Source organism: Glycine soja, chromosome 9, assembly GCF_004193775.1.
Source record: "Glycine soja cultivar W05 chromosome 9, ASM419377v2, whole genome shotgun sequence".
NCBI lineage: Eukaryota > Viridiplantae > Streptophyta > Magnoliopsida > Fabales > Fabaceae > Glycine > Glycine soja.
The window spans coordinates 68,576-84,611 of record NC_041010.1 but is presented as its reverse complement, the minus strand read 5'-3'; the positions used below and the strand labels follow the sequence as shown (position 1 = coordinate 84,611).

General features: G+C 35.0%; 1 protein-coding gene and 1 pseudogene across 4 annotated transcripts in view; both read left to right on the top strand.

Annotated features, from left to right (window-relative positions):
- Nucleotides 1–2,461: 2,461 nt before the first annotated feature.
- On the top strand, nucleotides 2,462–5,212 carry LOC114367866 (annotated as a pseudogene).
- Nucleotides 5,213–5,517: 305 nt separating this feature from the next.
- Nucleotides 5,518–16,036, top strand: part of LOC114366843 (protein FAR-RED ELONGATED HYPOCOTYL 3-like) — a 49,406-nt gene continuing 38,887 nt past the window's right edge. Inside the window, exons 1-5 of one of the 4 annotated variants that reach the window (XM_028323855.1) lie at nucleotides 5,519–7,509; nucleotides 7,617–7,673; nucleotides 7,748–7,816; nucleotides 7,910–7,976; nucleotides 10,446–10,642. In XM_028323855.1, the coding sequence (XP_028179656.1) occupies nucleotides 5,629–7,509; nucleotides 7,617–7,673; nucleotides 7,748–7,816; nucleotides 7,910–7,957 (2,055 nt within the window). In that variant the 5' untranslated portion in view covers nucleotides 5,519–5,628 and the 3' untranslated portion in view covers nucleotides 7,958–7,976; nucleotides 10,446–10,642. Of the gene's footprint in view, nucleotides 7,510–7,603; nucleotides 7,674–7,747; nucleotides 7,817–7,909; nucleotides 7,977–10,445; nucleotides 10,643–16,036 lie in introns of those variants that run through there. The other 3 variants (XR_003657055.1, XR_003657057.1, XR_003657056.1) reach the window with 3 other exon arrangements.

The window sequence follows — 16,036 nt, the reverse complement described above, 5'->3', positions numbered from 1 at the left end:
AGCCCCTGCTAGCCCCCTTACATTTGTCCCTGGTGATGGGTATTGTAAATCAATTATGTAAAACACGTGTTTCTATTTCATGATTGGTACTATATATTGAATGTATGCGATGATAATGACTTTGAGATGTGAACTGATGAGATGTCTAGACTATGAGTAATTGATCATGTTATGTATGTGTGTTAATGTGTTATTCCCGTTTGATAGAGAGTGAGATGCATGTCTAGTAATTATGCAAAAGATGTGTGTCATCAATTGAAAATGCCTTATGCCACCTTAGGGGTATGAGAGGGATTATACCTTATAATTGTTTTGTAAGGTACTAGTTGGATAATGATGATGGTTATGAATAAGAAAATAGAAGGCTAAGTCATAATCTAATGTAAAAGGAGAGTATGAGGAATGAAATGCCATAAGTTGAGTGGATATATCTTAAAGCTTTAGTAGTCTTAGACTTGATCATGGTGGACAACTCTGAGTATAAGAGGGAAGAAAGGTAATAATGTCTCAGCAACAATGGTTTAGCCAACTATAGGGATTGTGGTAAGAATGTATCCTAAGATAATAATGAGAATTAACCCTGTAATATATAATGGTGAGAATGAGATAGGAGTCTACGTGAAGTATTAACAATTGAGAGGTGAAGATCCGACCAAATGCATAAAGGATTCGCTAGAAACCTGGTGAGGGTAAATCCATGAGATAAATAAAATACTTGCTTGGGTAGAAGAATTCAATTCATCACCAAGATCTTATGTCTTATTCCTTTAATTTTTTTTCCTTCTTTCAAGAGAGAGGTTTAAGTGCTTGCTGATTGAGCTTGAGGTCACAAGCTAGAATCACATAGCTTAGTTTTATATGTTCATCCCTTCATGGGAGTCCAGTGACATTTGATGTACGTAGCGCTCCACAACACCATTATATGTTTTGTAATTATCGTATTAAGAATTTAAAATATGTTAGATTAATTAAGAACCTTTAATCATTTTTATATTTTTCACTTAATGAATTCTAATTAGTTTTAGTTTTAAAATTTCCACGTTCCTAAACATGTAGATGTAGTTATGATAATGCCCTATAGAGTGTATTTCATGGAGTCTCACAATGTAAACATGTGAGACATTTTCCTAGAAAATGAGATTAATGTTAATGTCTGAGCAGTAAGTTTTCAATCGTACGTGTTGATATAACACGATTGAAAATGTTCTGTTTTATTATTGACTAACTCGTGATTTGGAGAGGAATTGTGATTTCTTTGAACAATGTTCTGTTTCATTATTGACTAATTTGTGATAAGCTATTAATAGCATTATGCTTTGGTAATATGCTATATATTCAACTACGTTATATATATATATATATATATATATATATATATATATATATATATATATATATATATATATATATATATATATATATATATATATATATATATATTAATTTGGAGAGGAATTGTGATTTCTTTGAACAATGTTTTGTTTCATTATTGACTAACTTGTGATAAGCTATTAATAGCATTATGATATTCCTTTTTTGGTAATGATATTCAACTACGTTAAACAAAACCAATGTACTGATCTTTTTATGCCTCTTTCAAAATTGTAAGAGACATAAAAGTCATTACACTTGGTAGCCGCCAGTGAATAAATCACACTCCGGTTAAATTATTTTCTTTACAAACAACCTAAAAAATGATATCAATGCTTAATGTTAATGTCTGAGTTGAATAGATAATTTCTGGGAAACTCAAACTCAGGAATCACGCGTCACGAATTGTACTATCAATTTTAAGGTCAAAGTTTAACATGGAAAAGAAGGACATAGTAATTACTAAATTTGCATTTTTGTAATCATAGGGAAAAAATGCATTTTCGTTTACGTAAAAAAAATTGCTATACATTTTGTATTTCAAGATGAAATGAACTCTAATAGTATAATCCGAAAATGAATCCATAAAATTTCCAGCAGAAAATACAATTTGTCATTGAATTTGTAAATAACTAATAGTAGTTGATAGGATCAATATATTTAAATGGTTAAGTTAACGAATTTTTCAAGGAACAAACTCAAATTATAAAATATTTTTCATTTTATGTCGGGTTCTGTGTGTCTTTTACCGGTTGCAATGTAAGTTGTTGTTGTGGTTCCCCAGTTAGTTCTAATTATAATAGATTAATTGATGTAATTTATAATAATCACGGTGGCTAAAGAAATAATTTATTTTGACTTATGTAAAAAATAATAATTAATTGTTAGCTTTGTAAAAAAAAAAAAAAAGAATTTTTAGCATCAGCGTAAAGGAAGAAAAAGTAAATGGGGCCTATGTTCTGTTACGTGTCTTCTTCCAATAATTTAGGATCTGAAACAGAGTTAGAACATAGAAAAACTCATCAACTTCTTCTCTAAGTTTGATTCCTATTAAATTTTGTTTTGAGTTTTGACAAACACAGGAAACACAATGGATTCCACTCACTCCATGTTTTGTAACAACGATCTGGTTACCCCCCTAAGCTCGATGGGCATGCAAGTGCCATGCATTCTTGTTGTGTCACACGTCTTCAACGTTGTGTTTAGGACTGTGGGTCAACCTGGACCAATTGGACAAGTTCAGGTAATAATCAATCATTAATCACCTTAATTTTGTTAATGAACAATGTTGTTTTTTTCTTCTAAATTATTTGTATTGAATTGAAGTTTCATTATAAAATATTAACTCTTGTTGCATTAATTTTTCAACAGGCTGGGCTAGTGCTAGGTCCAATGTCACATATAGAGTATATACAGGCTACATTCTTTCCAGCCTGTTCAATAAATTACTATGAAGTTGTGAGCTTCTTCTGTCGCATACATTTCATGTTTTTATTTCGCTTAGAGATGAATATTCACTACACCATGCGCAATCTATATATGGTGAGCTTAGTAGCATGTGGTGGTGCAATATGGGTGGTGTTTTTGGTCTATCCGTCTCATTTTACTTGCATCAAGAGCTTAACACCATTGACAGTGCCCCCTTGTATTATTTTTGTATGATCATTATGTTGGTGATGTCATACACAAGCTCCCCTATGGTGATTCGTTTGGCAGCAGAGTTAAGGTTTGCAGCATCTGATGTGGGGCGAATCGCGGTGTCTTCTGCATTGATCACGGAAATGGGGTGCTTGTTGTTCTTCAATGTGATGGTTAACTGGAGAAAACCAAATCACATTTCTTATGGTTTGGGTTGCCTTGTAATTACTTCCTTGGTGGTTTTAATAAACAGGTAGTTAGCCGTTTGGTTAAACGCAAGAAATCGAAACCAGAAGTACTCCTGAGTTGTTGCTCATTCTGCTCCTGCTCATAACTAGTTCAATGATCATAGAAATTTGGGGTTACAACAGCATTATTAGTTGTTTCATCATTGAGTTGTTTTTTTCCCAAGGAAGGTAAAACAGCTAGAACATTGTGGCATAAACTTGGTTATTCTATTTACGACTTTGTACTTCCAGTATATTTTGGGTACTTAGGCTTACAGATTAATCTCATAAATGTCTTCAAGAGCCTGGAGAGGTCAACCAATTTGGCCATATTGATATTGTTGAGCATTGGAAGCAAGCTTGGTGGTACTCTTATAGTTTGCCGCTACCTTAAAATTCCTACTAGTGAAGGAATTTTTCTTGGATTCATATTGAACACTAGAGGCTATGCTGATCTTCTATTCATTGGTGCAGCAGCAAAGCAAGTAATTGTGAGTATATTTCTTGACTTGGTTGAATTAGACAATATTTGGATAAACTTCTATCCATAAGTACTTATAGAAAAAGAAAAATAAGAAGGTAAATTGAATTAATAGTATTAGCGAAAATCAACTTAGGCACTTAATTTTTATAGGAGCTATTTACGATTAACTTGTCCAGAAGTTACGGTGCATAAGTTGATATTAGCTTATGGAGAAGCTTGATGCATTTTACCTTGTTATTTTTTGCTATGAGTATTGAAGGAGAAGTTAATCCAAACAAGTCTTTAATCAAAATGCGAATCTCAAATCTGTATACTAACTGAATGGCTCTTGTGTTGATTTACAGACTTTTGATTCAGAGGCGTACAATGTTTTGCTGGTATCAATAGTACTTAACACAATAAAATCAGGAGTATTTGTGGCTTTTCTAGTAAAAGGGGAAGAAAAAATGTTTGCAAACAACCATACAGCAATTGAGCCACAACAAATGGAGGACGAGCTACGAATTCTGGCTTGTGTATGACCCTCGTCAGGTATCTGCCATACTAGCCACAGTACTAGCAATACATGGTTCAAGAGTATAAAGTCGAACCTGTTGTACCAAGAGAAAGAAAACGCTGACCTTAGCGACGATGAGGACTATGGAGGCAATGATGTGGTGGAAATTAACAATGCTTTAGATACCTTCACGGCGGAAACAAAGATTCTAGTCCAACAAAGAACGTGTCTTCTTTCCCATGTTTGTATGAAGATGTGTGCAATGAAGCAGAAGATCTTCAAGTGTCGATTATTCTACTCCCCTTCCACAAGCATCAACGCATTGATGGGAAACTGGAAAGTGGTAAAGAGGGTATAAGGATCACTAATCAGAAGGTACTAAGACATGCCCCCTGTTCAGTTGGTATCATAGTAGAAAGAAGACTTGCAAGGGTACCCGGCTTCTCAGAACTAGTAGCATCTGAATCCATACAAAATGTTGCAACACTTTTCTTTGGTGGCCCTGATGACCGCGAGGCTATTGCGTGGAGCCTGCGCATTTCGGGTAGTCCGCGTGTCAACTTGACAATTATTAGATTCTTGTTGAGTTCCTCGTCACAGAATAAACAGATTGAGAGTGGAGAATCTGAGGACAAAGAGATCTTAATGTCATTGTCTAGGGAGGAGACTGTGAATGAGATTGGCAACACCTTCATGGTTGATTTCTACAATACGTATGTGACTTCTGGCCAAATAGGCCATGTGGAAAAGTTTGTCAAGGATGGAGCACAAACACTGGAGTCTCTCAAAGAGATAGGGGGCATATACTCTTTGTTTGTAGTAGGAAAAGGTGGTAGAGGACAGAGTTCGTTGACAGTTGGGATGAGTGACTGGGAAGAGTGTCCAGAACTTGGAACAGTTGATGATGTCTTGGCCTCTTCAGACTTCGATATTCATGGCTCAGTTTTGATCGTTCAACAACACAGAGATGCCAAGAAAGCCCTATTGCATGACTAGTTAGCTCCATCAACATACTCTGTACAAATGGAACATTTTTTGTTTTTCAACGACTTGTATTTAATTTAAACAAAAAAAATGCTCAACTTTTTTCTTAAACTTTGTAATTTTTCTTTACTTTTCTCTATTTATATTTTTTTTGGGTTACTAATGTGTTGTCACAAAATATCTATCAAATTTATTAATAATTAATTTTCATAAAAAAAAAATCTACCTAATCAAAGGTTTTATAGAAGAATGCAACTTGAAATCTTGTTTCAAGAACCCAGTTTAAGTAACACCATAAAGTTATAATATTTTTATTTTCTCTGTACTGTACTATAGGAGTATAGAGTACATCCTTTCAACTTGCCGTCTCAAACTCTTTTTTTTAAAAAAAAAACCCACACCTTTTTCACTCTCAGTCGCAGATTCAAATGGAGCCCGAGCCCGAACCCGAGCTTGAGCCTGAGCCAGAGCCCGGGCCTGAGTTTAGTTCGAAAGAGGAAGCATTCTCATACTACCAAACCTACGCCAAATCCGTGGGCTTTTCCGCCATAATCAAAGCCAGCCGTCGATCTCGAATCTCCGGCAACTTCATTGACGCCAAATTCGCCTGCACCCGCTACGGCACTCCACCGAACCCTAAAAAACCCAAGCCCAAACGGGCCCGAACAAGCCCCAAAACCGATTGCAAGGCCTCCATGCACGTCAAACGAACACCCCACGGTACATGGATCATCTCTTCCTTCATCAAACACCATAACCACCAAACTAACTCAAATAATAATGCAAGTCCTTCGAGGAAGCCTAAGATTAAGAAAACGCTGCATCATTTGGTTTTCGCCGAAGGAGACCTTCAATTTCTGCTAGATACTTTCATGTCTATGCAAAACGAAAACCCTAATTTCTTTTACGCCGTTGATTTTAATGAGGAGCAGCGTTTGAGAACCGTTTTCTGGGTGGATGCTAAAGCCAGGCTTGATTACAGACACTTTAGTGATGTGGTGCTTTTGGACACCACGCATGTTAAAAATGAGTGCAAATTGCCCTTTGTTCCGTTTGTTGGTGTTAACCACCATTTTCAGGTTTTTTTGCTTGGGTTGGCGTTTGTGTCTGACGAGTCCGAATCGACGTTTTCGTGGCTGATGAGGAGTTGGTTGAGAGCAATGGGAGGATGTGCTCCTAAGCTGATGCTCACTGACTGCGACGAAGCGCTGAAGAAAGCTGTTGCTGAAGTGGCTCCTGAGTCTTGGCATTGTTTTTGTCTGTGGCACGTGTTGAGTAAGGTTCCAGAGAAGCTCGGTCGCGTGATGCAACGGCATGGTGGGGAGTTTGTGACTAGGTTTAACGAGTGTGTTTTGAGGTCTAGGACAAAGGAGCAGTTTGAGAAGAGGTGGGGGAAAATGGTTGGGAGGTTTGAGTTAGGTGATGAGAGTTGGTTGTGGGATATTTATGAGGATCGCGAACGGTGGGTACCAGCCTTTATGAAAGGCAGGGTTTTAGCAGGGTTGTCTACCGTGCAGAGATCAGAGGCTATGAACTGTTTGTTTGACAAATATGTGCAGAGGAAAACTACTTTGAAAGAGTTTGTGGAGCAATACAGAGTGGTATTGCAGGATAAGTGTGAGGAGGAAGCGAAAGCAGATTTTGTAACGTTGCATAGACAGCCAGCGTTGAAGTCCCCATCGCCGTTTGGGAAACAAATGGTGGAGTTATACACGAATGAGGTGTTTAAGAAGTTCCAGAGTGAGGTTTTGGGAGCTGTTGCTTGTCATCCAAGAAAAGAAAGTGAAGATGGACCAACAAAAGTGTTTAGGGTTCAGGATTTTGAAGACAATGAAGATTTTGTTGTCACCTGGAATGAATCGACCTTGGAAGTGTTGTGTGCCTGTTATTCGTTTGAATTCAATGGCTTTCTCTGCAGGCATGTAATGATTGTGCTACAGATTTCTGCTGTACATAGCATCCCACCTCGGTATATATTGAAACGCTGGACGAAAGATGCCAAGTGTAGACAAACAGCAGGAGATTTGTCTATGTCAGATGCAGTTGTCTCTGACTCTAGGGCTAAGCGCTATAATAATTTATGTCAGCAAGCCTTTCAATTGGGTGATGTAGGGTCTTTATCACAAGAGAGTTACATTGCTGCTATAAATGCATTGGAAGCCGCATTGAGAAAGTGTAAGAGCCTGAATGATTCAATTCAGAGTGTCAGAGAACCGAACCTGCCATGTTCTGGTTCTCAAGAAGGGATTCTGATCAGTAACAGTGTTGGTCATAGCAACAAAAGGGATAGTACTCTTGGAAAAAGGAAGGTTAGTTTAGTTTTGCAATGTCAGGCATTATGCTTATGCTCCAGACTTTGTTTCCTTAACTTAAGAAATCCTTTTGTGTGCCTCTCTTATGTAGTAATGCTTAATAGGTATGCCCAGAACCAGAGACAGTTGCTATTGGAGTAAATTCTAACTGGCAGCAAGTGGTGGGTGCTTCTCATTTGAAGTACATGTTAATTCATCAGGAAGATACTGATTGTATGATTTGTATTTGTTATAGGAAAACTCCAATACACAAGCAGCTGGTCTTGATTGTTCGTATGAATCACAACAGAGCATTCAAGAGATGGTATGGCATTTTTCCATTGCTACTGCATGAATTATGTGACAAAGGAGAGTGTGGATCTTGAAATTTTGTCCCTTTTTGCAAATTCCATTTCAGGGTCAGCTGAACTCGAGCTCAGAACCCGGATGGTTATTTTTCTTCTGAACAAATTGATTCAGGAATGGTAAGTGGTCTTCAAAACTTAGAATTTTTTAATTCAATTTAACAGTAGATAACCAGTTGTAATCTACTTCCTGTGCTGTTACTTCAAATAATAATTAGCTCTCCTTAATTTTGTTGAAGTACCACCAATTGAATTCTTTAGCTGCTATTCATAGTGATTATTACAGCAACCAGCATGTTATCCAATGCCTGGTAATGTATAATGGCTAGTCTTTGGTGTTTTCTATTTTTTTTTCTACAGTTTGGGGTTTTAGATTTACGTTAGCATCCGATTTTGGGTTGAATCTTTAATTTAGGGACAGTTGAACTCAATTGCATCCAAGGTTATCAATAGCATTTTACGGTGGATTGCCCTGAACACCTTTAAGAGTCATTTCTAAATGGCAGATGGTGTGGCGGTCTATGGTGGACAATATATATATATATATATATATATATATATATATGAAAAACATCATTGCTTTGGTTTTGAGTGCTTGTTCATGTCCCTGACATTAATTATCCTATAACTGAAAAATAAGTGGAATAAAGTTTTATAAGAAAACCTCAGGACAACAAACAAATAATAATTCTGAAAAAAGAGAATCAAAACTCTGAAATTAAAAAGACAGAACAGAGGACAATTCTGAAAAAGGGAATTTCAGCACCAACATACACAAACATAATAAACAGAGTGAAGAACATTTGAAAAGAGGAGAAAAGGAGAGAAAATCAGTTCAGGAAAAAAAGAAAGAAGAAAAATGAAAGATGAAAACCAGAGTATGTCAGAGCAGAGAGAATCACCAGAATAAAGAGGGTCGCCGGACAAAGTGGGTCACCGGAGGGTTGACACATAGGGAAGGTTTTGTGCAGCTAGGGTTCGAGTGAGTGTGAGAAAAGATTCATATTCGTAGAGGGAAGGGTTCAAATACGAGTAACAGTTGTGTTTCAGGTCAGGTTGTTTCTAATGGGGTGCTAGTGAATTGTGTTTGTATGTCGTATTGCCTAGTGAAATGGCTGTATGAATTGTGAGATGGTCGACTAGCTAATTTGACAGTTTTAGTAGTTTGGACACAGCTTGTCTGTTAAACGTGCAAACTACATATGAAGTTAGTTAACACCAATCTAGTTGTATAAGTTTGTTTAAGACAACGAAGTTAAGTTTCTGACTGGAAGTGAAGTGGAGAGAGAAAGAGAGTTGGAGGTGTAATATAGCAGCTGGGCTCTCCTAGTTCTTGGAAGTTCATCGGTGTCGATTGGCCCCATCAATCCAATCTGCATTGGTGCTATTTTCTCCCCTTTTACAATCCAACTGCCATGGAGAGCCAAAAAAAAAATATATATTTAGAGCGTGAGGTAACAAAGGTAAATGTATGCATGTAACAGTCTCAAGTAAAATTACCGTGGGTCTTTGATAGCCACAAATAGCTATGCTACACTAATCCTAAAATCTACCATTAAAGCTATAAGCTACAGAGAATATAAAATAAGACTTGATATTTCCTTATTGATGTTCATAGCCTAAAGAGGAATACAACTTATAACCTAATTGCGACTGATGATGACCTACAAGTGACAGTGTCATCATCCTAGCTTACGGAATTAGAAATTAGAAATAAAAGCAAAATAATAGTATAATAGATGATATCCTAATATTCTAATATTTTAACTCAAACCTATAAGTCTTTAAATCACTTAATTTTTCTTCTTGACTCATAAAGGACTCTTCCTATGAGTCTCAATCTCAAACCGATATATCAAAAATGTGTTTTTATTTTTTGTTAATGTGATCTCATTCAATCAAAACATAGAGGGAACCGTCAAGTACAACATATGTTGCCACAATATGAACAGCAAACACTAACTACTTAGTAGCTATAACTTAAACTACCTTAGTAATTAAGTCATAAATAACATATATTTAGGTAACAACACAACTAGAGGTGTAAGCATGAAAAGTCATGCTAATAACTTGCTGCCTTTACATGATATAATTTTATATCCAAATTGCCAAATTTAGCTTAAGTTTAAATATTAATGAGCATAAGTATAAAATTTTATGGTATCACTCTATAAAACGAACAAAGTTTAAAAAAAAAGTTTTACATGATATTCAAGATATAGGATACTAGCGTTATTAGGATTGGCTATATATTCTGCATGGTTTCCTAAGTAAGAGTGTCGTGTGGACATGCTTAGACTATTTCCTAGGATTGGTTGTTGGTACGTACCACATTATATCTGAGAGTTGAGTCAGGTCATGCATCATTCCGAGTAGTGTTGATTGGATCCATGGATGGATGTTGAGTGATTGTGAAATGTGGCTGTTGAATAATGAATGTTGTGTGAGTTCATGATGTTTGACTGTGTCGTATGTTAATTGTGGTTATTTGGATTTGTTATTGGTTCTTTTTATAATGAACTCACCCTTGCAATTTTGTATCGTGTGGTTGATACTTGTGATGATCGCGAATATTGTTCGTGGGAGCAGAATGATAGCAGCAAGGTGCAGGGAGTAAGATTTTGGTGAGAAGTCATCGAGCCGACCTGACGACGTTGACATTATTTTGGGAGAGAGTTGTATTTTGTTTATCAACTCCTTCATAATTAGGTTATGAGTCATTTTGTTGAATCAAAGATGTAAACTTCAGATTTTACTTATATGCATGAACAAATTTTAATTTTCCATCATGTGGATGACATGTACTAAGTTGTACTAAGGTGAATATATATATATATATATATATATATATATATATATATATATATATATATATATATATATATATATATATATATATATATTCACCTAAGTAAATGGTTATGTTTTAGCGAATGTATGTTGGGACAAAATTACTTCTATTTTCATAAGCAAATTAAGGGAGTTCTTTTTTATAAAAATTGAAATTATCGCATATTAGAGTGTTGATATCATAGTGACGAGGCAGGTTGTTACACTAAATGGGATAGACACAAAAGATTGAGATGTGGTAGATGATGTCAGACTATCTCGAGGTGGTAATAGTCTAACCATGTATCGCCTTTTCTTCACAGTTGTCCCTTTTCCACTGGAGTCATGTGACGGGGGTCGAGGAGGGTCAGCGCCACCTGATGGCATATCTATATATAGAAAAATAATATTATAACATAAATAATCTAATAAAATATTGGGATGGATGGAAATTAGATAACTAACAAACTTCCATATGGCAACAAAAATAAAATACACTAACAAAGTTTCGAAGATTTAGAAGAAAACAAACATTTCTCTAATAACAAACATTATAACTAACTAACAAAGATTAACGTCTAATCCTCTTCAGAATTGTAAACTTCAAAGTCATCTTCTAATTCCCCTTCATCGGCTTGTATAATTGTTTTTCTTAAAGCATTAAGTGACATGTTCTCATTTATTGTGACGACTTTAAGACCACTAAGGCATTCAAACAATACTTATTCAGATGATGAAATCATGTCACCATCACAATACAAAATAATATATATATTCTACATGTTTTCAACAATATGGTGAATATTAATTAGGGGTGACAAAATGGGTTAACCCGTCCAGCCTACCATTGACCCACCTCGCATAAGAAAAGTGGGATGAGAATTCAAGCCCACACCATATATGCTTGGGTTGGCAGGTTGACTCGCCAAAGACAAAAATATAAGAAATAAAATAATATATATTTTAATTAGTTTTATCGTTTGTATATTACATAATAAATACTAATAAAATTTGGATGTATTACTTCAAATTTTGAATAATAACTTATTTAGACAAAAAAAATATATATGCATAAAATATCAATTTTTTATTATAAAAAAACAAGTTTGGCGGGTTGGTCTACCTTATTTTTCCCTCAACCCATTTTTTTGCAGGTCAACATAAGGTGGGTTAAAATGGATTGGTGGGTTGGAAACCTCAACGCAGCCCACAAAAAATAAACACATTGGCTTGTCAAGCTAGACCTATTTTGTCACTCCTAATATCAACCAAAGGTGTTGAGTTGCATCAAATTTCTACTATTATTTATATTAGATTATCTATTGTTCTCTTGTGAGTCATAACAACAGTTGAGATCACACCGACAAAATACACGTTTTAGATTATGTTTATATTTAATATGGTTGATATGCATATCAAAAGAATGTAGCATTTAGTCAATACGTATCATAAAAAATAGTACACTTAGATTCAGTCAATACATTTTGTTGCAGGTGTTCAATCAAGAAAAAATACAAAATGTATTTTGTATTTTTTCAATCTAAAAAAATACAATAAAATCATGATTCCATTTAGTAATTTCACCTCAAATAGTGCAATGGAATAATGATTCTATTGTATTGTGAAAAAATATAACAACAGAATCACGATTCCATTATGATAAATAGGTGTAAAAAAATATCGAAATCTTCATTCTGTTGTTATGTTTGGGATGACAAAATAAATATACAAAAGAATTATGATTTCATTATATATTATATAACAAAATCATATTATTATTATATTAAGGGGAGAATGGGAATGAATACACAAGGAAGTCACGATTTTACTCGTCATTATACCATGAAATGATAATTATGTGAGAAGGACATTTTTGGAAATAAAAAAAAGAGTAGGCCCATAGTAGTTCCCTCTTAAGCGTGTTCTGATTTGGTGAAGCCCATCGGTGACTTCTTCTTCTTCCCTGCTTCAACTCTATTCGAAATTTCACTTTAAGGAGATCCTCCTCCATGGATCGCCGGAAAAGCAACGAGAAAACGAAGTCGTCGACAACCTCAACCGTGGAATTGCCACCACCAATCTCAACCTCAGAAGCCCTTATAGTCAACGCATTAAGCACGCTTGGCTTGGCCTTCGCCTTCTGGATTACAAACACTGTCTACTACATCGAACTCGTTACTCATCATTCTCTCACACTCTTCTTCATTTGGGTACTCTCAATTCAATTTTCTTTTTTATTTCTACTTTTCTTAGTTCCTTTCTCATTTTCTCATTCTGCGGCATCGTTTAGATTACAGAGTTCCCCATTGTGACCCTTCTATATAGTCGATGTCAAAAAAATTAGAAGCAATGCACAGTAACGCGTGTTCCTTAATTTCTCCGAAATCAAGCAATTCTATGATTTCTGGGTTATTCTAAAGTTTTTGTCATGTGACTCTTGTTCTTTGTAGTTCTTGCGACCTGTTGGGAGAAAGGTTCTAGGAGTGCCTGTTGGTGAGTTCAAACATTGTTTTATTTATTTAAGATGTGAATTTATAAAAGTATACATAAACATGGGGCCACAGTTTAAAAAATGTCCGTCCTCACAAAAGTTGTAAACTTGTAAATCATTCAGAAAAAAAAGGAAAAGAACTGATAAGAAAACTCTGAAAATTAATTTCACAGCTAGAAAATATAGTTGTTAACAATAATTGAAAATGGTGTTTGAACTTTGAATTGACATTGAAAGTCTGAAAGTTATGATGATAAAACTCAATGACTTCCACTTCAACATATGTTGGCCGGCCGTTCTGAGGTGAGATGATTAGGAGCAAGAACAGAAACAAAGGCTAAAATTTGGAACCTTACACAGTCAAATCAAATGTAAGTTGTACATGATCAAGGAGACTAGCATCTGACAAATTGATGGGGGTTTCGTTTTACCTTGTAAAAGATTAAGCTAATGCCTTAGTAGCTTATGAGCAAACACGTTTTCAAACAAACATGAAGTCCAAACCATCTTTTTTTTAATTTTAACTTTAATAACTAATAAGACAAACATTTGAATAAATGGTCAATTTTTTTTTCAAACAGTAAAAAGTAAAGGAAAAGAATATGCTGACAAAATGCAAAGTATCAATAGTCATATAAATGCAGAATATATATGAGAGACAAGTCCAATCAAAAACACCAAAACAATCTCCAAGAAGTTGTAACTGTAAGCAAGAGAAGGGCAATGAAATAGTCACTCACTCTGAACACAGACATCATAAGAGCCCAATTCACAGTCTTGGGAAGATGCCTGTCCCAAGTAAATTTGCAAAGTCATAACATGCTCTAGTTATTCGTAGAGATCTTCAAAGTCAAAACTGAAAATACATATTTGAAGACATAATAGAAGAGGCTAAACAGTTGCAAAAAAGATCACATATTTAGCTTAAAGGAACAAATGAATAATAGTAATTACACTTAATCCTTTATCTCATCAACAACAAGCTCTATGTGGAGAGTTCTAAGAAAAAACACTACTCCACAAACAACTAATTTAACACACTGAAATGTAACAGACGACCCCAAAACAATAGCTCCTAAAAAATTCAGTAGTGCCCCTGCAAATTGAAAAATACTACTATTAATAAAATTAATTTTTCAAAAGCTGTTTTATTAGTAAAATTAAATTTTCACCCACATTTTTAAACCCATACCACACTAATTCTGAAGTTGCAAACTGCATCATTAGTCATTACAATGATAAATATTAAAATGTGGATTTGAGTCTAACGAAATCTTACAAAATGGACTTCTAAGTTTAGGACGCCAAGTTTGCAAGACTAGATATATGCAGATGATTCAATAACGGTCTGATAATGAGTGGCCCAATGGGCCTAACAATAATAACTATGATAGACTCTGTTACAATGTGGGTTTGAGTTTAACACAACCAACTTATATACACTATTTTAGTCATATAACTAGTTGATGTTTGCCCAACAATAAAAAAAAGTACCAGAAAATAAATAAATACAACAATGTTTGAACTCACTAACAGGCACTCCTAGAACCCTTCTCCCAACAGCTCGCAAGTACTACAAAGAACAGAAGTCACACGACAAAAACTTTAGAATAACCCCAGAAATCATAGAATTGCTTGATTTCGGAGAAATTAAGGAACACACGTTACTATGCATTGCTTCTGATTTTTTTGATATCGACTATATAGAAGGGTCACAATGGGGAGCTTTGTAATCTAAACGACGCCGCAGAATGAGAAAATGAGAAAGGAACTAAGAAAAGTAGAAAACAAAAAGAAAATTGAATTGAGAGTACCCAGATGAAGAAGAGTGTGAGAGAAGGATGAGTAACGAGTTCGATGGAGTAGACAGTGTTCGCAATCCAGAAGGCGAAGGCCAAGCCAAGCACGCATAATGCGTTGACTATAAGGGCTTCTTAGGCTGAGATTGGTGGTGGCAATTCCACGGTTGAAGTTGTCGATGACTTCGTTTCCTCATTGCTTCCAGCAATCCATGGAGGAGAATCTCCGCAAAGTGAAATTTCGAATAAAGTTGAAGCAAGGAAGGAGAAGAAATCATGATTACTGATGGGCTTCACCAAATCAGAACACGCTTAAGAGGGAATTACTATGGGCCGACTCTTTTTTTTTTATTTTCAAAAATGTCATTTCCACATAATTATCATTTCATGGTATAGTGACGAGTAAAATCGTGACTTCCTTGTGTAATCATTCTCATTCTCCCCTTAATATAATAAAAATATGATTTCGTTATATAATATATAATGAAATCATAATTCTTTTGTATATTTATTTTGTCATCCCAAACATAACAACAAAATCACGATTTTGATATTTTTTTACACCTATTTATCATAATGGAATCGTGATTCTGTTGTTATATTTTTTCACAATACAATAGAATCATGATTCCATTGCATTATTTGAGGTGAAAAAATTAAACAAAATCATGAATTTATTGTATTTTTTTAGATTGAAAAAACACAAAATACTTTTTGTGTTTTTAATTGATTGAACACCTGCAACAAAATGTATTGACTGAATCTAAGTGTACTATTTTTATGATACGTATTGACTAAATGCTACATTCTTTTGATACACATATGAACCATATTAAATATAGACATAATCTAAAACGTTTATTTTGTCGGTGTCATCTCAACTGTCGTTTTGGCTCACAAGAGAACAATAGATAATCTAATATAAATAATAGTAGGAATTTGATGCAACTCAACACCTTTGGTTGATATTAGGAGTGACAAAATAGGTCTAGCTTGACGAGCCAACATGTTTATTTTTTGTGGGCTGCGTTGAGGTTTCCAACCCACCAATCCATTTTAAC